At 36.9% G+C, this 26,471-nt stretch overlaps 1 protein-coding gene across 2 annotated transcripts in view; it reads right to left on the bottom strand.

The window, feature by feature from the left end:
- LOC104124075 (cohesin subunit SA-2) overlaps positions 1 to 26,471 on the bottom strand; it is a 50,542-nt gene that overhangs the window by 10,427 nt on the left and 13,644 nt on the right. For both annotated transcript variants that reach the window (XM_035891982.1, XM_035891983.1), the window contains exons 2-4: positions 4,143 to 4,287; positions 2,106 to 2,184; positions 816 to 977 (exon numbers count right to left, since the gene is read on the bottom strand). In XM_035891982.1, coding sequence (XP_035747875.1) covers positions 816 to 977; positions 2,106 to 2,184; positions 4,143 to 4,186 — 285 coding nt within the window. In that variant the 5' untranslated portion in view covers positions 4,187 to 4,287. The remainder of the gene's footprint in view (positions 1 to 815; positions 978 to 2,105; positions 2,185 to 4,142; positions 4,288 to 26,471) is intronic.

The raw sequence follows: 26,471 nt of genomic DNA, 5'->3' as shown, positions 1-26,471 counted from the left end.
GCAGCAGGAAGGCTTCATGGCTGGCAGGCTCACACTTTAACCCTCTCTCCACTGGAAGATTCACACAGTCACGTAAACACTTTACTGATTTAACTGAATTTAAAAAAAAAAAAGTGCTAAATTTCTTAATAGACTGACTTCAGTCCTATTAGTGAATGCAGTGGAAACAGTGCCTAACGCAGAGACTTCTAATGGGTTAGAATTTCCTGCCCCAAATTCCACCCAATTAGAGTGCTGCAATATACATTAGCCAAGTCAACTTAGGGAAAATTTAAAGAGTAGCCCTTAAGTTGTGGCTAGTGATTTTCCTTTGGGTGAGAGAAGAGAAGAGAAGCCAAGATTTATTTTCAGATAATCAAAGCTCTAGGAGAATCTATGAACTACAGATGACTTGTTAAATTCTATGACAACCATAGGCATAAACCACATTTGTATTTAGTTGCAGCCACACAAAAAGGACTTTAAGTCATGTAATCTAAAATAATCTTTCTTCATTTAGGAGACTGAAAATTCATTCTGAATCATAGTTTGAATTTCTTTTTGAAGAATTCTTTTTGAATTGAATCACAATTATATATGTGATTGTTCGTGCCTGACATTTAGAAATGTAAAATCAGTTCATTCAAATTCAAACTTAAAGAATGAAAAAACTTTTCCCTTTTTTTTTTTTCTTAAATCGTAATCTGGAAGTAAAAACTACAAATTGAAGAAAAAATTATTTTGGGGTTCATTTTATTAAAGTCGTATGCACAGGGAAATATTGTTGTATTTAATTTGTATATTCATCCAAGTCATAGAGATATCCCAAGTCTTACCTGCATAGCACTCTTGCCCATTTTAACTACCTCAAACAGCATCATGTTTTCCACACCATTCTGTTGGTGATGTCCATTCATCCGATTTGGACCACCAGGCTTCCCTCCTCCGTTTCCACTTTTCCCCTTCTCTGCTGGTCCTTTTTTTCCTTTTTTACAGGTCTGCAATCACACACATGCACAAGAAGTTTTAATTGTGTATTATGTAGCAATTAATAAAAAATTACTATTCATACCATGACAACTACACACAAGGCCTTTTGTTTTCAGCAACCAGGTTTAAAATCCAAAGTCAAGAATAATTGTTCCTGACTGATACAAAGACCAACAAGAATTCTACAGGTTCCATTTCCCCCTTCCCTCACTTAATATCTTCTGGCAACTAAAAATTCAATTAGAGACAGTGTATGACAAAGATTTTTCTCGTGTCTAAATAGTAAAAGAGATTATACAGATTTTATTTAAAACAGCTATGGCAATTCCCTTACACGTCACAAAGTCTCCTCTGCAAGCCATTAACCTATTGTTCTTTAGTTTGAGTACATATTGGCAAGTGGGGGTGAGGAAGAGCAGACAGGTGTCTTTGTATTTGATTCTCCAAATCAAGTTTGACTTAGAAGAAATAAAAAAAAATTAAACAGAAATTAAATGACTGTTGGATAAAACTATTTATCACTACCTCTTAATGACTGGGCGCTCTGTACCAGAACAGGGACATGGGGCACCCGGCGAGGCAGTCACAGCCCCAGCCAGCCAGCATGCAGCAGCCCACCCGTGCCACAGCAGTGACAGAGCTGCACGTGGTTGGTGCCAAGCCAGTGAGAGGGCAAGGAACACCCAGGGGAGGACACCTCTCCCATAAGGGGAGAGAGGGGCTATTGACTGGGTTTAGACCTCTGCACTCATGTCCTGACTGCAACCTGTTTAAAAAACCATTCTAATTGAATTATTGGTTTCTGCTCACTTTTCAAATTAAGAGAGCGCCAAAATTAATGATACCAACCAAAAGAGGTTGTATTAGCACTAAATTTAACTATAGGATGGAACACATGCAGAGAGACTAATCAAAATCAAAGCTAATCTTTTTCTCCCTCACTTCCCTTATGCCTTCATAGCACTTCATGCAAATACTCAAGATGAAGCATTTCAATGCAAATAGAAATGTGAACTCTCTTCACAGAACACTCGCATTTTCAGAAAATACTCCTAGCTCATACAACTTCAAAGCAAGTGCTGAACTCTTCAATTCATAACAACAGAAGTATTTCAATATCCCCATAACGAACATACTTTTCCTTTGCCTTGTTTTTGGCTTTTTCCTTCAATATCCTCAAAGTCGGTATCAGAAGAGAAGTGTGTTTCAGACTCCCTGCAAGGATAAAAAGACAAACCATTTAGACATTTCATCAAAAACATTCTTAAATATACTACATAAAGTCACATTATGTTCTCAGTCCAGTAAGTCATCTCTTTAACAGTGAAACAGCTGTTTTCTTCTGTTTAAGTCTACTGTTGAGGAAAAGATCAAAGCATATCCTCACACTCACACCCTGTCCTGCTTCCTCCAAACAATTTACCTGCTAAGAAAGCCATACAGTAAGTCAAAAGATGTGAAGGTGGGTAGAAAATAGCAACAGGTTTGGAACGTCGCTTTTGGCATGTGACATCACACCATCTCAAAAAGCAAAGAGCACTGTAAGTATCTGCCACAAATACTTAAACAAACAAACAAAAAAAAAACAAAAAAAAAGAGAGAGAGAGAGAGAGAGAGAGAGATGAGAAAACCCAAGAGGAAAAAAAGAAACCACCACCTTCCCTCACAACTGAAGTGTCCCAGCAGATCTCTTCATGCTATTAGAAACTAAGTAAGTAGTTAGGAGGTACACACTGTTGAAAGGCACAGGAAAAAAATATAGGTGAGGTTTCTCCATCAAAAAGCCTGTAGTTCTGTTTAGGCTCAAAGTAAAACGATATTAAACAATATACAAACTTTCTTCTTTAATTTCCTGCATCATTAAAATATGCTGCATCGATACACAAATCCTTCATTGCCTACATTGATGGGAGGGTGAGGCGTGTGAAATCACCTTAATTAATAGAAAATGCTTAGCTTATATTCTCTACTTCTACATTTCCTGTAGACTACAACTTAAATGATGCTACTAGATCTTGATTTAACACATACATGCAGTACGATGAATTCCAGTTGCTATCACAAATTTCCTGATTCAATTTAACAATGCAATCATAAAGATGACCAGACGGCATGGGAGACCCACTCCTATGCATTTATTCGTAACATTCTAAAACAATCCACAAACTTAAGGTCTCTCACTATTGCAAGTGTCCAAAAGGAGTTTTCTGCTATTTCTGGGTTTATTGACTACGTACTCTGATATGGACAGAAAAAGTCTCCAACCTTGGGAGAGGAGAAAAAAAAGGTGAGAAATACTTCTTCAAAACTTCCTAGGTGTTCGTATTTTCACGGGAAATAATGGAACACAAATTTCAAACATTTCACTAAGTAATGAACTGTACCAACAGAGTAAAAAACATTATAAACAGCTGTAAAACCAGTATTTTATATTAAACCAGTTTCATTAAAAGAAAAAAAACACCTCACACAAACAACCTCATTGATACAAAACCGTATCTTTTTAGATTTTATACCAGTTTAATCCATTTCAATAGTCTGTTGAAACGTATTCATGCCAATTTCTTGACAATTAAAAGGTGAGGAACTGGATTATTTTGGTCTGCTTAAAATAATAATTTCATTTCTCTGTCCAAAATGTAATCTATACCCGATTTTAAATCTCAGAAATTCAAATGCCTGTTTCTTAAAAATTGTAGGAAAACTAGCGAGCTAACAAAATGATGTCAAAAACACCAAGGAACTGATGCCTGAGGGAAGCCAAGACTTTGGCTTTAGCTAAAGCATTTGGCATCAGATATTTCAAATATTAGGTGACCTGCCCTGGTTATTAAGGGCAATACCTCAACTACTTCCTCTCTCCTAATCAAAGGGTTTCTTACTCAAACACTTAATTATGAAAGACAAAATCCTGAAGAGTATGTAACACGAACAAAAAGTGTCTGTCACAATGGCTTCCTACTAGCAAAGTTTAAAAATTGATTTGAAACAATTAAGCACTTCCAAAATACTCAAGAAATAATTCAGACAATGCTTTATCAACATCTCATTAGTCTAGAACCCTAATCCCTCATTTTGCTTCCTTGTTTCCAAGAGAAAACCAATCATATGTATTAACACTAAAAAGAGCCAGTACATCTAAAAATGAAACTACAAATTCTTACAACACTTACTGAAGGAGAGTAAAATCAGTTGGTATTTCTGGAGCTGCTATCATTTCTTTATCATCTTCTGGAACACCACTGTATTAGAAAGATATTCAAAAACCAGTCTGAAGTACAAGCTTACTTTTCTTTCTTCCTTTGTAGTGGACAACTTCTGTAATAAAATAAAAAAAAAAATACCGTGAAAATTTTTCCACATGTGAAGGAGTAAAAAGTTAGAATCACAGAAAATTTAGATTGTACCACCCTTTGTTTCCAACCAAGCTTTTTTCCTGTTTCAGTATTTTTAATTTTTTCTCCTCCCATGATCTTATGACAAAGTACCTCCATAAATCTTATCACACTAAAATGAAATACAAAAACATTTGGCAAAAAAACATTTTTGGAACAGGATGAGCAGACTGGAATGGTTTTCATTAACACTTTGCACTTAATAGCTTTATTTCTAAATCTATACTAGATTTAAGTTTGAACTGTAACACCATGCACTGCAGAGCCGAGACTTAACACTAGGGTATTTCTCATTAACCATACCAAAAGCGGATTTGATATTAAATTTAAAGCACAGTATGTGTACGTTTAAGGACACTATGTATATCAACTTTGTATCTCAAATTTGTAAACTTCCATGACATATTCCCCAAAGATAAACTCTTCTAACAAGTCCTTATAACCTAGCCAGCTGTTTCACAACCCTGTCTTCCAGAGTTACAACAGTTTTAACATTTAAAACATTTGACAAGACCCTATGAATATCAAGGAAGTTGGTACTATCCACATTAGAAAGAAAAAACCATCAGAAACAGCATAGTTTTTTGTATCAAAAAAAGATTCTGAAATACTTGCTTTTCACTTAATTATAATGTTGCCACCTATTCACAGATCTGTTATTTATCTAATTTTCCTATGTTCAAGGGGAGAAAAAACCTCATTGGATATTTTAAATGTGAGATTTAACCACACAGGCTAAAGTTTTCTGTGTCGATTGTCTACCCCAGGCTAACTTTTATATAGTTAAATTAAGAAAGCATGATGTTCGGGTATTTTAAAGATACAACAGCAAGGAGAAAAACCTTCAAAGTCTGCTGATTCTACAGCTTGCTAGAGTGATTAGGTATTTGAGGGAGTGATTTAATTTTGGCATGCTAAGCACATGTTGCTTAATGTCTGGTAGCTATGCTTCAGAGACTGCATTTCAACTGAGTATGTAGATAGAGGCCGTACTTTTTTTTTTTCCTGCAAGTGCTTATTCTGAATGCTAGGGGCCACTGTAGCTTCCAGAATTTAGAGAGCCGAGAGAAACCATAAACCCTGAACTTACTATGTCCTGTTTCTTCACGTTTCACAGAAGTACATAAAAGCAGAGAACCAGAGTAAAAAGAAATAGTGACAAAAACAGAGGAGGTTCAAGACAGGCTGGTGAATCTCAAGAGTCTGCAACTACTAAAGCATGTTCCATCCAGAACACAGTAGAAGATAAAAAGCTTCAGAAATGTTGCCGCTGCAGAATGGCAGCAACCTTTGTCACCCCATTCCTCCCTTCTCGAAAACCACCCTGGCACATGACCGGTGCGTTTCACCCCCTCCCGCTCCATTGATACACTCGCTTTCGCAAACAATCATTCACGGGCAGGGTAACGTCCCCTCCCCAGCCACTTAGCTTTGCAGGCTCTGCCATTCAGTATCACCCGATTGAATTCCCCAATAAAATGGGCAAAATATACCTCAAGAATTTTTTTTTCCCTGGATTTTCAAGTTAAACTAGTTCAACTGCAGGTATCCTGAGCCAATGCACAGGGAAGCACAAGGCTGCGTAGCCATGAGCAGGGGAGGGAAGAGTAAAACTCCCTTCCTGGGTGGCAAGGAGCTATCATACCATCCAGGCTGTCTGTAAAGCTATGTGCTCAGTTGAGGACGTATCAAAATGGTCTACACTTTGGATTATTTCATGTATACATAAAAAGTATAATCCAAAATGTATTTTTACAGATATATAATATATAAAATATATCTTTTTAATATATATATAAATTTATTTATTTGAAGATTTGCTCTAATACCTGTCAGCAACTTGAACTTGGAAAAATACCACAGCACACTTTAGCGCCTTGGCCATCAGGCTAGCACCTGCTGGGGGGGAGGGGGGCGGCGGTGCCAGTGTGGGGAGAAGACAAACAGGAAAAAAAATGAAAAAGCCATCCAGCCACCCAAGCCCTTTTTGGGGCACACTTGTGATTCAGTCCCACTGCAAAGCAAAGATGCAAACTTCAAAAACCACACTGCTCAGCTGCAAGTTCAACCTGTCTATCAACATGTTATTTGACTTTTTCTAGTTTACATTTTTCAGTGTTGAGAAGCAACACACCTACTAAAGTGACAATCAGGGTGCTTACATGCAATTTTGCGTTATGGCTCATTACCACCAGCTATTTACAATGCTAAAATTACTTATTTCATAACCTTTGAAAGTACTAAGAAACAAAGCAAGTTTACCACTTGCTCACAGAACTAACACATTTTTTAGCTCTGTTTATGAAAAGCAGGTCTATTGTCCTATCAGATTTTGCAAAAATTCTCAATGAACTTTCTTATAATCACAGAAATACGTTAGAAAAAAAATAAATAACAGAACCGTGCAAAAGGATGGGTAAATTACTAAAGTATGCATTCTCTAGATCAAACAAGTCCAATAAATCACTTGACAAAACTAGCTGGCTGCAGTTTATACCAACTTGAATCTCCTGTAAGAACCATTCATCTTAGTACAAACAACAAAACATTGAAGAAAACATGGCGTTGTTTGGTCAGTATCCCCTTATAAAATGGGAAAGAAATATGAAGTTCTTGTTAGATGTTGAAGTGTTAAGCTACTAAGATTTATGTTCAAGAATTGTTTTTCTTGAAGGAAGAAACTTGGCCCTCATGAGTGCAACTATAAACTGGTATTACGGCAAACAGTAGCTACAGATGCCTTGCAAGAATATATGAGTCAAGACTCTAAGGGGTTTCCAGCATCGAGCTCAAACTCCAGCAATGACAAAAAAAAAATCCTTGCATTTGTTCCAGTAAAGGATAATTCTGAAAGATTTACGTACATCCAGAGTATGACACAGACTTTTGATTCTCAACCAGCAGGGTCAACTTAGCCCATGTGGCCATGGCCTACAGAAGCTGCCCAAGGAAGAAAGTATTTGCTTTCTTCTTATTATTGATGTATTCTCCAAATACCTTCCCAGCATCCAGAAATTAACTTGGGCTTTTTTTTCAGTCAGAGAGGCTGCCCCTATATTTTGTAATCCTTTACCAATAATTTTCCCATTAACATTTCCAGTTACTTTCAGCAGTGATGGTATTCCACACAAGACCTCTCACAGCCAAACCCCATACTACCAAGAGGCACGTTCTTTGCTTTGAATTTATCACTTTCCAATTTTATTTGATGTTCTCTTGTTTTGGTATGGGAAAAGACTGGCATTGGTCATTCCCCATTATCCTTGATCTAAGTAAATGCCTTCTGGAAATTCAAGACTACCGCCAGCCACATTTTCTTCATGCACATACTTGATGACTCATTCAAAGCACCCAGTTTGGGAAGGAGAAAGGCAAACGGTCCATGTAATCTTCCTGTCAGAACTTTTAAAATATACCAAGTTCATCACAGTGCAGTCTGAAAAGAGGAAAGTTACATTCTTGCAGATGCCACTCCAAACAGTGAAGTCTATGTTACCTATTAAGTGTGCTCTCATAAGCAGAATATTTTTGTAAGTTAAATCCAAACTGAAGTGCATCATAAAAAGCAGCTCTTCTGCAGTTTCTTTTTAGCATGTTCACAGAATTCCAACTTTAATTTTCCCAAGCAGATACTGAAATCTCTCAAGTCTATGAAAACTTTCCAAAGTCACTCAACTTTGTGAAATTATAATTAAATTATTAACTATAAAAAGAAAATGTATCCTGCTAAGGTGGAGCTCTAGCCTAAAGCTAACTGAAGAAACTCCAAAAGACAGGTCATCCAGAGGTTGACCTAGTTATTTCTGTGCAATAAACTTTATAATAGATTGCTAAAACTGCAATAATACTGTAGCACATTTCCTTTAGATTTGTATTTAGATTACATAAGGACACGAGAAGATTCCTGCATCTTTTCTGAAATAAATGCACAGACATCTTTGATTAAATGACTCTTCCAAAGACAGAAATGCCTACAGCTGCTATAGTATGACTAATCTCAGTATTTAGTTTTCAAAAGCAAGCAGAAGAATTTCAAAATATATTTTAATAGCAGAAATAATATATGCCTTTATTGAACCTTACCATTTAAAATTTTGCTAACACAATGTTAATGAACTAAAAAACCACTGGAACAACAGAAGTAGTCCAAGAACACTAATCATACATAATGTTGCCAACGCAAAAAATGTAAGAGGAGTTTCTATTTAATTTGACTGATAAAAAGTGAGAGCTAAGCATGAAACACTATAAAGAACTCAAATGTGTCTTCACTGAAAAACAGATTCAGATTTTAAAAGGTTCTTTTCCCCCTAATACCTGAATAATTGATTTAGGTATGGTTGTGATTAACTCAAATACACTGCCCAAATGTTGACATCTGGCAGAAGTTGACAAAATTCACCAGAACAATTCACAGAGTAACACATACGCGATCAGCAGCTGCCGCATGCTACCTGTGCTCTCACAATTTCTCTTACATGCATAAATAGGCTAAACAAACATTAATATAATTCAGCAAGCAGACTCTGTTAGAAGAATATGCATATATGTATGTACACACACAGAGAAGATATAAAGAATCGAAGATCTGTCCCCGAAGTTTGTTTCATACACTTGTGTAAATGCAGTAACTACAGTATCACTTAACAAGCTCACAGCAAGGTGCTTCAGGCTAGGTGGGTTTTTGCTTGGGGGGGGGGTCCCTACACATGCACTGTTTGGTTGGTTTGTTGTTTTTTTTTGTTTTTGTTGCTTGGTGTCTATTTTATAAGGCAGATCTGTAAATGGTTGTAATTTTTCTGGGAAGGCAGAGATGCAAAGTTTAAAAATGGGTACTTGGCCAGGACAAAGATTTTGGAGATTGATTTTTCCTTGCAATTCAGTTAATCACCTGTAAAATCAAGAACCTCAGTTTCTTAATTCAGAAAACTAGAACTTCTGAAATTGTGATGCTGAAGTGTATGGCTAAAGTTCATCCCTGAATTATTTATCTATCCATGAATGAGAGATGCTGATGCTTCAGAACCAATTATGCAGCAGCAACAGTTAAAATGCTAGTCAGATAAAATTTAAATAAAGGATCAGAAGTATGTCTAATATTTTTCCCTTACCTATTTTAGAAGGGAAAGCTATCAATTACATTATGCCCCTCACTCCTTTTCTGAGAGACCAGAACATACCTAAATTTTTGTCTCATAAAGTAAGGTTTGGTTGTTTGGTTTTTCAACACTGCCCCAAACAAGTATGCTTCTTCATATTACTTTTGCACTCATCTTCCTAAGTGGATTTTTAAGCAAGATTTTGAGCAGCTGCATGACATTCCCTACCGTTCTGAAAGTGTATTATTTCTACGCATATTATTTCTACTAATATTACACAACCTAATATTTCAGCTGCCAACAAGCTTTGAAGCAATTCTGTAATTTGAGTACAATACAGAAAACATGGTTCAAGTAGCATTGTAGGTATTGTAAGAACCATACTTTAACATGATTTCGTTATAAGCATATCAGCAGTTTTGATCATATTATGATAGCATAATCAAGACTAAACTGAACAATAATGCAATTAATACCTTTAGATGTGTAGTTATTTTTGTGTTGCTTGCTTAACAAATGAGTCTTGCAATTCCTTCATGGGAAAACCTGAACTAGACATCAATCTATGTTCTTCCATGCTTACCAACAGACACGGTCTGTACACACAGTAACAGTCCATGGTGCCAAAGTCACTGAACAGTTAACACTCCAACAAAGAACCTAAATGACCTAATTTATAAGGCTTATATTTTCAGTCTTTTTTTTCACAATTTTTTTTTCCCTAAACTTCCAGCTCATACACCCCCTTACACCCCTGTCCACGTATCTCTCTCTCCCATCTTTCAAAAACTGAAAAAGCAATGTTACAGCGGCTGTTGATATCATGCCATCACACTACCACTTTTATTCCCTGGCCTGCTCTTTATTCAATTTTTATGCTATTTGCTCTTTAGTTCATGCAACAAGTCTGCTGATTAAGTGGGAAAGACCCATCTCGGAACATGCTTTACTGACAGCACAGGCTGCTGCTGAAAGCAGTACTCTCCCTTCCCACTCCCCAAACACACAGGAAAGTTTCTGCTCCCTTCTAGCATTCAAATGAACAAGCAGCAACCAAATTATGACGACAAAACCATTTCCTCCCCACCCCCGTGATTAGCTCCCCATTGGATCAGCCAGCTGAACCAACTCATCCTGCAGGCACACCAGTCACCAGATGCAGTACCCAAGGCAGCTGAACTCTACCCCTCTACAGCAAAGCCCATGATGAGCTTTGCCAGTGTCAGCGCATCACCAGCATGGGCAGAGCTCTGCTGCGATGCAGGACCATGTATATGGACAAGAGGCAGCAAATGGAGCCCCTGCATAGCTAGCTACTGCTGATTTTCCTCCCCTTCCACTGCAGCTCCAGCAGGGCCAAGTAGGCAGTATGGCCCAAATCAGCAGGGCCTGGCCATGGGTGAGGGGAGCGGCAGCCCTGCAGGTGAGCACCCAATCTGTGACCAATGCAGGATGGGGTGACAGCAGTGCTACCCGCCGATTCCTCAAGCACCTGCCCAGTCTTAGCTGGCTCCTTCTCAAAGCATCCTCCTTACTCCTTTTTCACATGCATTTCCTACATTTTCCTTGTATAGCAGACTGCACATATACCTACGTAACCATCTGCTGCTCACCAGCCTTCAGATGAGAAGCCCAGCTAACAGCTGGTGGTGACCGCCAGAACCTGAGAAGACGACCAGCCAGGAAACAGCCAAGCACACAGAAAACACAGGTCCCCAGAGGTAACACGCACATCAGTAAACAGAAAGCAAAATTTCTTCTCACAATTTAATGTTGTGAAAACAAAACCAAAAAACAGACTTTATTTTGGGGAAAAAAAGAAAGGAAAAAAAAGATTTAAAAGCATATGAAAAAGTCAGGCTAAAAGCTGAAGTGCAGGTTGAGACTTCACAAGTTTAGAGACTTGAAAAGTGAGTAACATAGGAGGACCTCTGTACCACCCAGTAACTCTGCAAACCTTGACTTCACCATCAAATAGTCCCCCTCTCATGAAAACTATTTTTTGGACTTCTGCTGGTTTTCTTAAATAACTATGTGGAACACCTATTATGGAATGAAAACAGCATGCTACTGTGCTTCATAGTCACAAGATCACTCATTAAAAGTACCACTAATAACATCAGTAGCTTTAATGTAGTAAGTTAAATACTATTTTGAAATAAAAATATACTGTTATGGTTTGAATCATATGAGGTTTTTATATTGGTATTTAGTAATTTACACTGTCCAGTAAAATGTGGGTTTAACACTTGATATAAACATTAGAAAATAATTATTACCCTTATTAAAGGGAAAAATACCTACATTACTCTCTAATAATTCTGCCCAACAGTATTGCTGAGCTTTGCTAAAACACACCTGAAATTCCCATACATCTTTAAAATGGTTTGGTCTTGGATGTCTTTTAAAAAGGCAAAGGTAAGATAACAAAAGTAGAAGTTACACCTCATTGTGTCTGTCACATCTTTCCCTGCCAAAGAAGAGAACCTCCCAACTGCCTAAACGCCCTAAATTTCCAAACTAAACTACAGATCAATATGCCCCTTCGCACATTGTTTTTTTAAAAGTATAGTCCTTTGCACATCCCCTCAAAATTTTGCCTCCTGTAAAAGCTAGTGATGAAGATACACACGCACATACCCACATGTCCTGTCCGCAGCAAGCAGGTAACCAGCTACGCAGTGAAAGCCTAGAACAGAATTCACATTGTTCACATGTGCAGCCAACAGCAATGAATTACTTCAGTGCAGAGGCAGGGTTTTCCAGCTGACAAGGTATCCCATCTGGCAAGTTCTATTTTTTTGTTCTTCCACTGATCAATGTAAGCGCACAAGTTGCCTCACTTTATGGGAGCCTCAGCTTCCCCTCCTATCGCATAGATTTTCCCCTCTTAAAAATGCAGGTCACTAGGGATTTGTGCCCAAAACTTTGCTTGGGCATTTCTAAGAACTGCATTTGATTATAAATTCTGGAGGGGGGGCTACACAGTATGTACTGCAATAGCATCAGCTGCTACTGTAAGATACAGTCAATACTAGATGACTGAAATAAGGGAAAAACCCTTAAAATAAAGCTACTCAAGAGTGGAAAGTAAAATCTCTCAAGCACATCTCCCAGAGTCAGTTCACATCAGCCCAGGTCACAGCACACTTTGGATAGTCCTTTGAAGAGCCCCCTGTACTCTGCTGCACTGTGATCCCGAGCCTACCAAGAAGAAAAAAGGAGAACCAGCTTGGTGCTGTGTTTTGTCAGCTGAGATCCACCAGAGTTTATAAGCTGAAGCTTCACACTACCTAAAAATGGTTGAACTGCTTCCAGAAGATAACTAAAGAGACTAAGTCCAGCACAGAAGCAAACAGAACAGAATACAAGCACAAGTCAAACTGCATTAATCTTAACTGGATCTTTAAAATACTTCAAAAATGGGAGGGGGGGAAGGGGAGGGGAGTGTGTGGAGAAGAAAAGGGAAGGAATGGGGGCGGTTGGTGTGTGAGAATGCTTCATGCCCCATTCCATCCTGCACCAGCCCAGCTTTTTTTTTTTTTTCTTTAACAGGCCTGGTACAGAAAGGGCATCACTTCCTCGGATTCCCTATGGGCCACCAGCAGGAACGCAGCTGCTCTGCACCCCAATGCCCTCCCGTCACCCTCTCAGGCAGACGGCTACTGTCATTACCAGTCTTGCAACAGCAGTATAAATCTCTATTTATAGTGAAGCTACAAAAACTGCCATTACCTTGGTGTTTGTGTAAACAATCAAGAGCAGTCATCCATCCTTCCCTGGCTCAAATGAAAATCTATGCCATCAGAAAGGAGGAGTATTTAAGAAAGAAGGAATAAATATTGCACCGCATGCAAACCAAGCAGTATGACAGCTAAAACCTAAGCCTTTCGGAAGTGGATTAGGGCTCTTTCAACAATCAATCTAAATAATCATCCTTATAAAACAAAATTCAAGCAACTACTCGTGTATGCAAAAGTTGGATTCACCTCTAAAACCTCTAAAAAGAAATAAAGATAAAAACCTTGTTATCTTTCATGAAAAAGTTGTCTCTGCAATTCTGCCAACCTCAGAACATCTGTGCTCCATACATCCTCAGTCAGAACTTGAAGATTTTTAATACCCAACGTTTTGTTCTTGTTCTCTCTCATAACATTTGGGCTAAAATCCCAATTGGTTTGTTCGGAGATTTGCAGCACTGAATACTAATTTTCTATGAAACAGCAGTTGTGATGCGCATGGCTTTCCCACACACAATTTAGACAACTGAATATATTCACAATGCAGAATGCTAATAATCCATTAATGAATTCATTACCAGATGAAAAAAAAACCCCCATATTATCATCACCAAGTCTAAAAATCACCCTCACTTTTTCTTTATTCACCCTAAACCAGAGCACTCTTAAATTAATTTTGTGGGAGAGAGGACTGGTGCTGAAGCCCCATGTATGGAGACCCAGAGTTAACTATTGACATTCATTGAACATCCGAACATTGCAAAAATATTGGCTTTATTCAAATCAATAAGTTCTTTCAACTCTGTAATTTGCTTACTTGTGGCAGGTAACAAATTACGCCAACTAGGAGAGGTACAACATACTATGCCTGTTTTATGAAAGCTAACATGAAGGAAAAGTATAAAAACCATTTATTTTTTTTAGAGACCAAACTCATTTTATGAAGTAAGCTGACAAATACTGAGAAACTCTTGATGTGTATAAAATATTCTGCAGCAAAGGTTAGTGAAACTTGTCCTTTTGAAATTATCTTCCTTTAGAAGTCTCTCAAATACCATGCATTAGGCACCGTAAGGATACAGGAGCATCCATCCCACACAGATCTAAAATATGAAATGTACAGCTTGTTCAATCAACCAAAATTAGACCTTAGGTTTCTTCATTTAACCTAAAAAGAAAAAAAATATCAAAAAGCTATACCCTTACATGTTTGTTCTTGAGTAAATTCATCATGTAAATAAAGCTAGTAGCTCCCTCCTCCTTCAAAAGGCAGTTATAGCCTATAGCTGAATTTATGTTTTGTTGAAAATTTATTGGTCACATTATGCAAGCATCATAATTTGTAGTAAATATTTTACTTGAGCAATGTTCAATACATAGAAAATATTTTTAAAACTACAGCTATCACACTTATTAGCACAGCAACACAGTAGAAGCTGTTGAGATAAGGTACATTCATGTTCTTTTTCCTGTATTTTCTTTATAAAAGGAAAAAAAAAAAAAAAGGGAGCAGTAGTGCCAGATGTCTCTTAAACAAGCTACACGTGCTATGATCCCTCCCCCTTCCCCCACTCCGAGAGAGGCATTCTCGAACGGGGTGTACCCTATAGCATCCGTTAGCTGAATTCAGAGAATTGCCCCATACTCCTGGAATCATGAAACTCGCAGCAGGTTTCTAGGACTCCAAGGTGCCAATCACTTCCTAATGCCCTCACCTCCAGCAGATGAAACAAGTCACACATGCTAAATACTAGGGGGTTTCTTCTTTTTCTTCCTTACAGCTGTGACAAAAATGCAACCTTGGGCATAAGCAAAGAACGCAAGCTATTGTTTTCACCGTATCTTAAATGCAAAAAGAACCTCCTTTTAGTCATCATAGTTTACTAGCTCTAATACAAGGCATACCAAAACCTATTTTTCTCTACTAAAAGTTAGTTGGTAACTACATATAAAATGTAAAATAACATTTCATTGCAGTGTTTACTGTATTTACAGCAGCTATATTTTAATTCACGCAGCAGTTTAATACTTGTGATTTTTTGTGGCAAATTCAGATACATTTACTGCTGAACAACCCTTTCCTACGACTCTTTAACAGGTTGCTACCCAGGGGGGAAAAAAAACCTAAATAGATCAAATATTATCATTCAACTGAAAGAAAGGAGGAGAGAAAAGACCAAAACAACAGACCCCACACACCAAACAAACCAACCAACCAAAAAAATACACAAGAAAAAGAGAACAAGTTTTTCACATTTCATATGCTCTGGTTCACAGTCCGATCTGTTAATGGCAGCTCGTCTTCACTGACAATTAAAAGCTAATATTCTGAACTGCAAATAGGGAGGACTAAAGAGCTGACAAATCCCATTTTGCTGATTTCCATTACATGGGCAGTAATCTCCAACAAGAGGGATGGAAAACTCAGCTGCCACAGCAGAAGTCAGCAGAGGACCACTATCAAAACCTACAGTTGTCCAAAAAAATTGCATGGAAAAATGCTTCCATCACTCACTATAGTTTCAGCTTTTCATTTATTATGTAAACTGTATCATCTTCTTGTGGTTTTCAGTTGATGATCATATTTGACTTATCTGTTTGAAATTATCTCTAACTATTAAAACAAGAATTGCTAGATTGCAAATGCTGTAGCTGTCACCACATCTTCCCCAACAATTGTTGTGGTTTCATAATTAACTGCATTCCTACTCTTAGCACAGGTTCCTCTTCCCCTGTTTTGGACCAAATACGTATCCACTATCTCCCCACACTCAAATCAGAAATGGTAGCAGTTGAGAACACACCATACTGTTAAATGTCCAGGGCTTTTTCAGTCCTACTAGTTTCTCTGACTTTTTTTGGTAAATAATATTTCCAACTATTTTAAACAGTTGGACAGGAAAAGGATTATTTAAAACAGGCAATACCTCTTTCAGATTGCTTTGATCTTTCTACCCCATTTTACGTTGTGTAATGATGCAATGCTGAACTCAGTCAATATACTTTCTCTAAACCACATATTTAAATTTCTAAAATACAAAATTAAACCTAGTTGAATTCCCCACATTAAGTTATTCAGTTGTCCTAGCTACTTATTCAAGTGCAGTGTTTCTCTGAATTAATTAGCTAGCCATCAATTACATAATTATTTATTACTCCTGTGTTGAACCCTGCAAACTCTGCTTTTACTTATGGCTAAAAGATTTTTGTCTCATAAATTATTTTTACCAATAGCTTGGGATCACCACTCTGAATTCTAACATTAAATCATATCATCCTGCAAAATCATTTACTACTTACAGCAAGTTCACAGCTCCAAAAACTAAGGTCTACTTCAAAAAAAAAAAATTCAACTACATAAAGTTTGTTATCACAGGGTTGGCTATTTATTACAGGAAAAGGGAAGAGACTAAAGATTAAGTACCTGGATTAGGATTCATGCACGTTTAAAATACCTTTATACAAAAAATAAACTAGTACACTTAAGTATCACCAAGTAGCAATTTTTTCAAGTTATGATTTTAATGCCCCAGGCACTGATTTCATAAGAACACTGGATCAGCAACAAGCTATGTTATATTAATCTCTTTACATCACTAATGCAAACTGCTGACTTTGTGTTCTGCTTACTCAAAAAGCCACTTAACGTTTAGAATTGTTCTTACAATAAATCAGCACTATAGAATTCTCATGTTGTTATACCACTAAACAAGGATTACAAGTATAATACCTTGTTTCAAATAGGTTTGTACTCAGAATTTTCTAAAATTTAAATTCCTATACAGGCATGCCACTGGAAGTTAACATCACCTGACAAAATAGCTACACATAATGTTTAGTTACAATAACACAGTGTTTCGACTGAAATGTATTTACCATCTTTACTTTTGTTTGCCCATCTACAACTAAGTGTAATCAGTTTTAATGTTTCAGACTAAGGTTTAATTCCTCACCTAACCTATATGAAAAACCTCTCACTATTTTGGTCATGATATATTACATATGTGGCAAAACATAGGCTACTAATAAGTCAATTGAGCTGAAAAAGTAACAATAATAATCCTACTGAAACACACTTATCAGATCTGTCTTGGAAGACTCAAATGTAAATACTCAAAGCAGTTACATCTTTCCAAGATTTTTTTCTTTCCCCTGTTTCAGCATCACTGACAGCTGCTTTCTTGTGGACATCATGTTAAGAAGAGTTTATATACAAAGAAAATATTCTATTTGGAGTATGTCTATTCCCTCCACAACAAGTGTGCTGGGGGCCATCAATATGTATACCTGATCCTGTACAGTTTCATGGACTCAGAAGGTGAGACTAATATTCCACTCAGAGGACGCTTTCTTGGCATCAGACTGCCTTGGTCTTTAAACAATAGAAACCAAATTTTAGCAAAAGTTAGGGGAAGAGGTAATAACATTCAATCTAATTGTTAGACAAGAACATTTTTATCCCAGTGTAAATTAGGTCTGGCGGTTGTTCAGCTTGACCTCCACTTACTATAATCTTGCCCTAGGGTATGAAAATCCTAGATCATTAAATCCTATGAATTTAGTCTTGCAAGCAACCTAAAATGAACCTGCAATCAGAGCCAGTTTTCAACTGCTATTAAGAGTTGAAGAGACAACAATGATAACACCATGTCAAGTTGGGGATTTTGTTTAGCTGGGGCGTTTTCTATCTCTACCCTTGGCATATTATTTATTTCAGGGTGGTTTTGATATTAAGGAAAAGTAATTACCCTTTAAATTCAGAGGTCAAGAGAAAAACAATCCCATGTATTTATTTTTTTTTTAATAGATATCTGTCAGTTGGAAGTTTGGGAAGTTTTTCTGAGAAAAGATGGGTTAATATAAAGCTGCCCACTTCTTTCAGCTATGAGAAACATTTTAAAATGCCAGCTTTCCTACAATTCTCTAGACAGTCAACAGAGATTTTAGGAACAGCTACCAATTCATTACTGTGAAACAGATGCCTGCCAAAAAAATTAATTACAGAACATAAATTTTATTACTATGTGAATTAACTTAAGACTTTATATGCTAAGCATAAAAACTACTCTAGAACCACAGAATCTGGTATAACACACAGCCCACTAAGAAAACAAGGCAGAAGAAAAAAACCCACAAAGGTATGTAAGCACTTCTTGCAGCTGATCATAGCAACATACACTTGCTAGGCCACAAACTGGTAAAATCCCTCTTCTGCAAGTCTTAGCTGCAGGGAAGGAACAAAGGTAAGAACAGCAGACCAGACCAGCAGAGAAAGAGCCAGACAGCAACACAGAACCTTTAAAAAGGTCAGAGAAGACTGATGATGGACCACAGAACAAGCAGTAATTAGCTACTTGTGAACTTAACTTACGTGGTAAGGGAAAGCCTAAAAACATCGCATTTGAAGGACTAAAACACAAGAACGGCAGCTGTAGCTGTTTCAACAGCAAACTAAAACAATAAAACACAAACACCATCTGAGATACTAAAAAAGCTTTAACAAGAACCAGAGACACCACTCAATTTACAGAACTCTGCCCAGGTCTCCCAGGAAATTAACTCCAATTAAGATCCATGTATATTAATAACAATAAGAAAGCATAGTAAGTGTTAAGAATCAGGTATCAAGTCTGAGCACTGAATTTACAGACAGCAAAAGCATACTACCAGTGACAAGCTCTAAAGAAGCCTTAGAGTAGCAGTACAGAGAAACAGAAAGTACTCCATCAAAACTGTTGTTCACACAGCTTTCTCCCAAATAAATGCAAAAACCTAGGACATAGTTAAGAAAATAATTCTGGCATTTTACACTGACTACAAAAAAAGCCAATCCTCAAAGGACACCTTACCAGTTTAGGCCTAACAGAATGTCACCAGGTTTCTCTGTTAACATATACTCACCTCTTCTTCCCAAGCAAAATAATTGTATGCCATTCTCTATCAGACCATATAATGATGTTATTAACTGTATGGTGATTACAGACTACAAGTAACGTTCTACAGCAATGACAATTTAATCATCCTTTACATTACAGTATTTCTGTATTTGATTCTCTATTACAGCCCAGCTGAGTATACACATTTGAGAATTGCAGTCACAGTTAGTCCCCTCACACCCCCCAAAAGAATGCATTAGGGAAAAAATTAAAGTTGTTTTGAATCTGATAGGTGGAAAATCGTAAAGTATAAATTGAGAACTTTAATGAATCAACATATCTTCACCCGACTTCTCCAAGAATCAATTTCCGTAAGTTTAAATTGAAGGGAAAAGATCATTTTGCAGGGAAAAAGACAATTGTCCAGCATTATTTCCAGAAGAAGATACCAAAATATTTTCACTTCCTCCAATAACCCTGAAGAAAGTGAAGTACTCACCAAGCAAATTCACTTTACATATGAGTTGACTCCTTGGAGCAAGACAAGCAGCAATTTCCAGATCAAGACATCTCCAAGTATTGGCTGGATTGAGATATTTACATCCCTCAAGCACTAGCATAAAATAATGCCATTAAATGGTTCCCCTTTACCAAAACAATATTGTTCAAAATGGAAGCTAGTTATTTGCCAAGGGAGAAAAGACAAAGAAGTGCCCTGGCTGTCTATTTAAACCAAATCTCTTGCCAATTAACACATCAAGGTTCATGCACTATGGTGATTCCCTATCCTCATACGAGAAGAAGAAATTTAAATTTTGATACTTACCATTCCCAAAATTTACATTAGAAAAACAGACTAAATAAATATTATTTATAAATAAATCACTATCTCATTTTATATAAGCAGCAATGGTTTAAAACATGTCCATCTCCAGCAGAGTAGCAGAATGTAAACAAGTATGACCATATGTGTGTATCCTGCAAGTAACAAACAAAACTAAAAAATAAAAAAATATTTAAACCATTGGGGTTGAAATACCATTTTGATGTTCTCATATAGCATACAGCCTCTCGTGTGCAATATGACATGCTACTTGCTAACAGTTCTCATCTAGGCAACACGAACGGAAAACCCCAAATTTTTGGATGGGATTTTTCAGTTTTCCGGGGCACACAAGATGCAAAGGGGGAGAAACAATATAAAGTACCCATCTTAAAAACCTTTTTAAAGAGACTGACTGATCACTAGATATAAGGAACTTTTATCTTCCCTAGGCAAATGAAGAAAAAACATTCTGTAGAAAAATTCATTTTGTAAAAATCTAACATTTCTGTCAGCAAGACTAACAACTAGATGGAACTTATACTGGAATGATGAGTACAGGAAAAAACCACAAAGCATGAAAGAAGTCAACAAAAACTAAACACACTAGAGAGAGATCCTTAATAATGAGCAGGGTAGAAATCACAGATGAGAAGAGAAGCACTATGTAGTGACCATGTTTAAATATTCAGTACTAATGGCTGATAATCATATTCTGTAAGCAGCAGGAACAGAGGTGTGATGTTGCAAATGCAATAAATCCCCAAGGAAACAATATGTCTTCAAGATGTTCTCTAGAAACTGCTTATAGTTGATTAAAGCAGCATCAATAACACGTATCTAGCTATGCACAGGCAGGTAACAATCACCCCGCGCTGCTAGTGAGAGAGGAAAAAAGCAAAGACCACGTGCCTCGCGTTAACCTTCACAGCTAAAAGCCAACAAAAATCAAACCAGCAATGCTGCACTGTTCCGGTCCCCTCAAACACATGAAAGTAGGGATGCATGCACACTTTGTCACGAGTGAAGAGAACTTGCTGTTAAAAACATTTGTGGAGCCACAGTTAGCAAAACTCCCTTCTTTCACAGGAAAATACTGGTATCTGAGTATTTTTACATAAAATCACTCATGAATTTTAAGAAAAACTGAAAGTACTGTAAGTTAATAAATTAATTTCCAGTCATTTAAAACAAACTTTTCACAAACTTCTATACATGAGAAAATTCCTGACGCTGGATACAGGTTACCTGTTTTCCAATAAAACACCAGAAAGAATAATGAACATCCGTGCAACCCAAAGCCAAGAGAAAACTGCAGAGCTGGAATTAAAAATTCATCTTCCTGGTCTTCCCCCAGCCATTTTGTAGTAGACAAAATTTCTGCTGTCTGCTCCATTCCTGCCCGTACTTTCATATGTGTGGAGAAAGAAGAAGGACAATGCATCGTAACAGATGATACCTAGTTCTCAAAACCTTCTTGAGTATTAACATACAGGCAGCACTCACACTTGCATCTCTAACTATCAATCTATCCACCGCCATAGCACAGGCTCCCTACATCCTTTATGATCCCTTACTGATCAGAAGGAAATCCTGAGCTATGCATTTTTACAATTTTTTTTTTTTAAAAAAGTCTCACTTTAAGCTGTGACAATTGCTTGGAATTCCTGGAAGACTTCTGCAATTCTTCTCTAATGAACTAAAAATCCGACAAGCACATGGAGTACAGGCAGTCAAAGTACAAATCTAGGCAGTAACTCATCAGCTGATTTATCAATGGTTAGTAAGAAAAGCTCTGTCATGATTGTAACACTACAAGCAAAATGATACTCAGTGAAATCAATTTGCAGAATGTATATATATTAAAAATGTATATATATTAAAAAATGTACCACAAATATTTACAAGTATGTAACTATTATTCATTCAAAAAGACAGCCTTTTAACTATACCAAACTTATCCTTAAAACAGGCTGTTAACCTTCAGACAAGGCAAGCTTTCTATTGTTCCCTGAAAAGGCCATGGTGTTCTCAAGCAATGGTGTAAGACAAGAAAAATGCTATTTTTTTTAAATTTAAGCCGTTAAGTTGCTAAGAATATTGTGGAATCCAGAATATTTTTCTAGAGGCTACCTACTTGAATCTCGCATGCTTTAGTCATGTGAAAAAAATTAAGAACCCAAATACATACAATTTTTCCCCCCACAATAGGACATTGGTGTAGTTTGCAGAAAAATGCCAGAATAAATGCTACAGACAAGAAATTAGAGGATTTCTCAGAGGGACATGAGTTTTAAAATAGACCTTTAATCTAGGTATACAGTACACAGAAATGCAAACAGTTAAATATGGTTGGCCAAAGCATAAGGAACTAGGTGACCATCCACTGCAGTCAACCTACCAACATGTTTTCAGCTACTCTAAAGAACACCTGCAACATTACAGCACACCCCAATTTTAAGCTTCCTTCACACTAAAACTACATAAACCAAACAGCAAGATTACCAACATTCACACATTCTTTCAAAATTTCTCCAGTAGCTTTGCCTGAGTGCAGGAGCTACGATGCTCATCTAACTTAAACCCTACCAAACCCCACTTCCCCCAAGAACTCAGCAACATGCCTGCTCACCAATTTATCAGTGGCCTTCAACAGCCATTTTTCTAAAATTGTGTTTTCACAGCACAGTTTATGTAGCATATATTATTGTATGTCCAAGTCAGATTAGAAACAATGTGCATTAAAAAAAAAAATAGTTCAGAAAATTTCTTGAAAACATTTATTCAAGAATAAAATACTGTACTTCTCGCCCCAAAGTAATGAATCATTTCAATTAAAGTTGACTGGTCTAATGTGGAAACCCTTCCTGTGACAGCAAAAAAATGCTTGGGTTTTATTCTTCGCATCAATACACTGAAGAGCAAAATGAAATTTTAGTCCAAGAACCACTTTATGAACTTGAATTTATGACTAAGCTGATTTGGGGCCTTCACATTGCTACTGGTAGGGAAAACTATAAGCCTAGCAATGCATTTAAAAAAAAAAGTAGTAAAAAAAAAACCTTTGTAATACTGCACATCTAACCAAATAATAGTGAGTGACAGAAAAACAGGGAAAACATTTTATTTCTCCCTTTCAGGCCTAACTGGTACTAAGTGATCAAGTCTAATTCCATAGATATGAACAGGTCCCTATAAAACCAGGGTGTCCCCTAGGCTTTCTTCAGTTTAGCAGGTTTTTTTAAAGGGTCCTGAAGGAGTTTCCTATGCCTTGTCAGGAGTAGTTGTTAATGTGGACCCATTAGGCTACATCTCCATTATTGATAACTCCCCTGTTTCTACTTGCTATACTGAAGACCGTTTACCTCACAAGAAGAATTAGCAAACATCAACACAAGAAAAAAAAATTTTTAATGCAATTAAATAGGGCAGCAGTAGCATGCCTTTCAGAGAATTCCGAAAGACAGAGGAGTTAACAGTGTTAAAAGACAGATGCTATTCATAAATCTAAATACGTGGGGGCAGGAATGAGGGAGAAGGAGGAAACAAATGAAAACGGCATGGATAAAGAATTACTTCAGGAAGGTAACTGCTACCCAATTAGGGTAAGATTAATATTCAGTCATTATGAAATGGACAGTATTTACCTACTATATAATTTAGTCTTTATTAAACAAAGTTAGTAGCACTGACTCTTCTGCAATATCTTGTGCCTTTATTTTAATTAGGCTCTCAATGAAGAGAAATTCCGTATTCTAATAATAATTCACAGTTATTAGAAACTTCAACAATAATATAACTTAATGAATTCCATTTTGTACCCCATAAAGCAATATAGGTAGATAATGCACACCAACAGGTATACTCGCCTGCACTGTCATCACACACAGTTCACAAGGAACAACGCTCAGGGGAAGAATAACCCAGTCTATTCTAGGTAACTGTATGGCATTTTCTGTCTTATTCCAAAATTAAGTCACCAGAGGAAGATTCTAAGCACAGGAAGATCTAATTTACAGGACAGTCAAAGACTGCAGCGTGATACTTTAATCACACCATCTTCCAGGTTTCTGCATAAACATCTGCCTTCTGTGCCAACAGCACATACCAAGTGCACTGCAAGAGTCCTTTGACAGCGATACCACAATCGTTAATATTTGCACAAAGTAGTATCAGATCACCCAGTCATGAAAAAACTTGATATATTTTAGACTGAGGCACACAACTACATTTCCGGTAATTTTGCACAAACACATAATACCAGATCTGTCCTGGACAGAAGATCTGCGATTCATCATTAAACCTGTTTAGGTTGATTTAACAAACAGGCAGAGTAGGTTAGCACCTTCCTAACCTATGGCTGTGGCATTTTTGATTCACTGGCACTTACGAGTGCTGCCAGACCTTTTTCACAAAGGATGGGCACCAAAATATGATTGTTTTCCAAATTATAAAAACATCGACTGAAGCAATACTAAAACCAGTATTACAGACAACAAAAGCCCTTACTTAATCAAGCACCAGGTAAATGTAGTGATTTCTTTAAAAGAACAACTAAACTTCGGGCGGGGGGGGCAAGAACAGAGAAAAAGGGGGAGGAGGGAGAAGAGATGCAAAAGAAAGCACAGAGCTTCAAGTGTCATTGTTACTCTAAAGTTAAAATACAATGGTATTTCTAAAAGAAAACCAACCCTAACTTGCATAGCAGGACAAAGTATCTCAAGAGTAAAGACAAACACATCATTTGTCCAGTAAAACTGTAACAAACCAAAATACTGTGGTATATACCAAACAGCAATGCAAAATAGTTTTTCCAATCACGTTACCAATGCTTTATACTACATTTTCCTTAAAGACACTCCTTACTGCCTTAAGTTTGCATTTTCTTCAATGCAGATTTATCATTACACTATATCATTAAAATATTCTAAACAACTATTTGCTTACCATGTTTGACAATTCTATTTCTTGGTAATTTGTATTTCTCTCTAAACAACTTATTTTACTCTCCTTTTGATCTCATTCCATGTATATCCATACAAGACATTCTTTGCCATTGCTTTCTCAAGATTTGAGGGTCTAGTAACAACACTGGTAAAATATATTTATCAAATAACTTTTTTTGCACACAGTAACATTTTTTGTTTATTGCTTATTATCATAAAACGTTATTAACTTTTCTGATTTGCTGTAAGATACAGCTTCTGAATGTGACAATTCCAATAGTTAGGCTTTTGTATGATGCCCAAAACAGCAGTATTTTTACAGCAATATGCAGCTTATAATGCTTGACATGTCTAACTGATTAATTCCATCATGTACATGTTCCCTGAATAAACCGAAGAATCTTCCTGCATTTTATTTGGAGTGTAATCTATTCCCAGATTAGTGGCTCCAAGTAACAATATGGTAAAATTTTAGCACTCTGAGAACACAGATACCCCAGATTTCTAACCCTCTAGACAATGTTCTACTATATTGTGATACACAAGTCTCAACATACAACCTGCAACACATACCCTTCAACTCTAAATGCAACTTCTTTTGTGCAGAAACTACCAAATCCTAAAAATTATGTATTTAAAACCATCATGCTCACCAGCAGTTTAAGGTTTTATACTGTTATTATTGAAAACTTAGAATATAACATGTTACACATGTTACATTATACAAAATCCATTTTTAAAACTTAAGCACTTCACTAATTCCACTTACTTCCCCTATTTCAGTTTTTGCCTTCTATATGCCTTTGCAATTTGTCATTCACCTTTAGAAAAGGAAGCTGTTCAATGGCAACAACTTGGCCAGGTACTAGTAATTTCAAATTGTTTCCAGTATTCCTTTCAATTATCAACTGAAAGCACATTTTATACCAATTTGAACAGATTGCATTAACTATACCTATCCTCTTTTTTTGCTAAATAATGAATGAAGCTTGAAACAATAACCATCGTAGTTTGATAATACAGTAAAATAGATGGGTTGCTACTGATGGAAGGAACAGTCCTGCTGCCCCCTTCTCCCTGCATTTACTTCTGGCCATATCTCAAAGTCAAGGGCACTTGTCAGATCCTTTGTTGAGCAATACTTAATTTATTTTTTAATTAATTGGCCTTATAACAGTTTAAGTAAGTTGAGCTAGGTCAACAAGAGAGTCCTGTGACTGGTGCAAGAAAACAGCTCTTTTCAAAATCAGTGAGACACTACAGCAGACATGATCAACTGACAAATTATGTCAAAGAAAAAAAAAAGAAGGAAAAAAAAAAAAAAAAAAGGAAAGAGATACATCCATACTGTTAACAGCTTTAGAAGTTGCCATACACTGCTCCAAACCTAGCTTATCCTCTCTGGCTATAGCACTAAGATGTATACTTAGGTACGCAGCACCCAAATGCCAGTACCAAGTGTTACCTAGCCAGCTATGAAACATAAAAGCCTGGTCCCTACATGCTGCTTTTCCAACAATAACAAAAATTCGTAACTCGCTGTTTTGTGGTGTCTGAGTAAACACTGTGACAAGCCAACAGTTGATCACCTTTGCCTAAACCCTATATAGAATGGCAATGAAA

Source organism: Egretta garzetta, unplaced genomic scaffold (assembly GCF_000687185.1).
Source record: "Egretta garzetta isolate BGI_Z169 unplaced genomic scaffold, ASM68718v1 scaffold53, whole genome shotgun sequence".
Lineage (NCBI taxonomy): Eukaryota > Metazoa > Chordata > Aves > Pelecaniformes > Ardeidae > Egretta > Egretta garzetta.
This window is presented reverse-complemented; position numbering and strand designations above follow the sequence as displayed.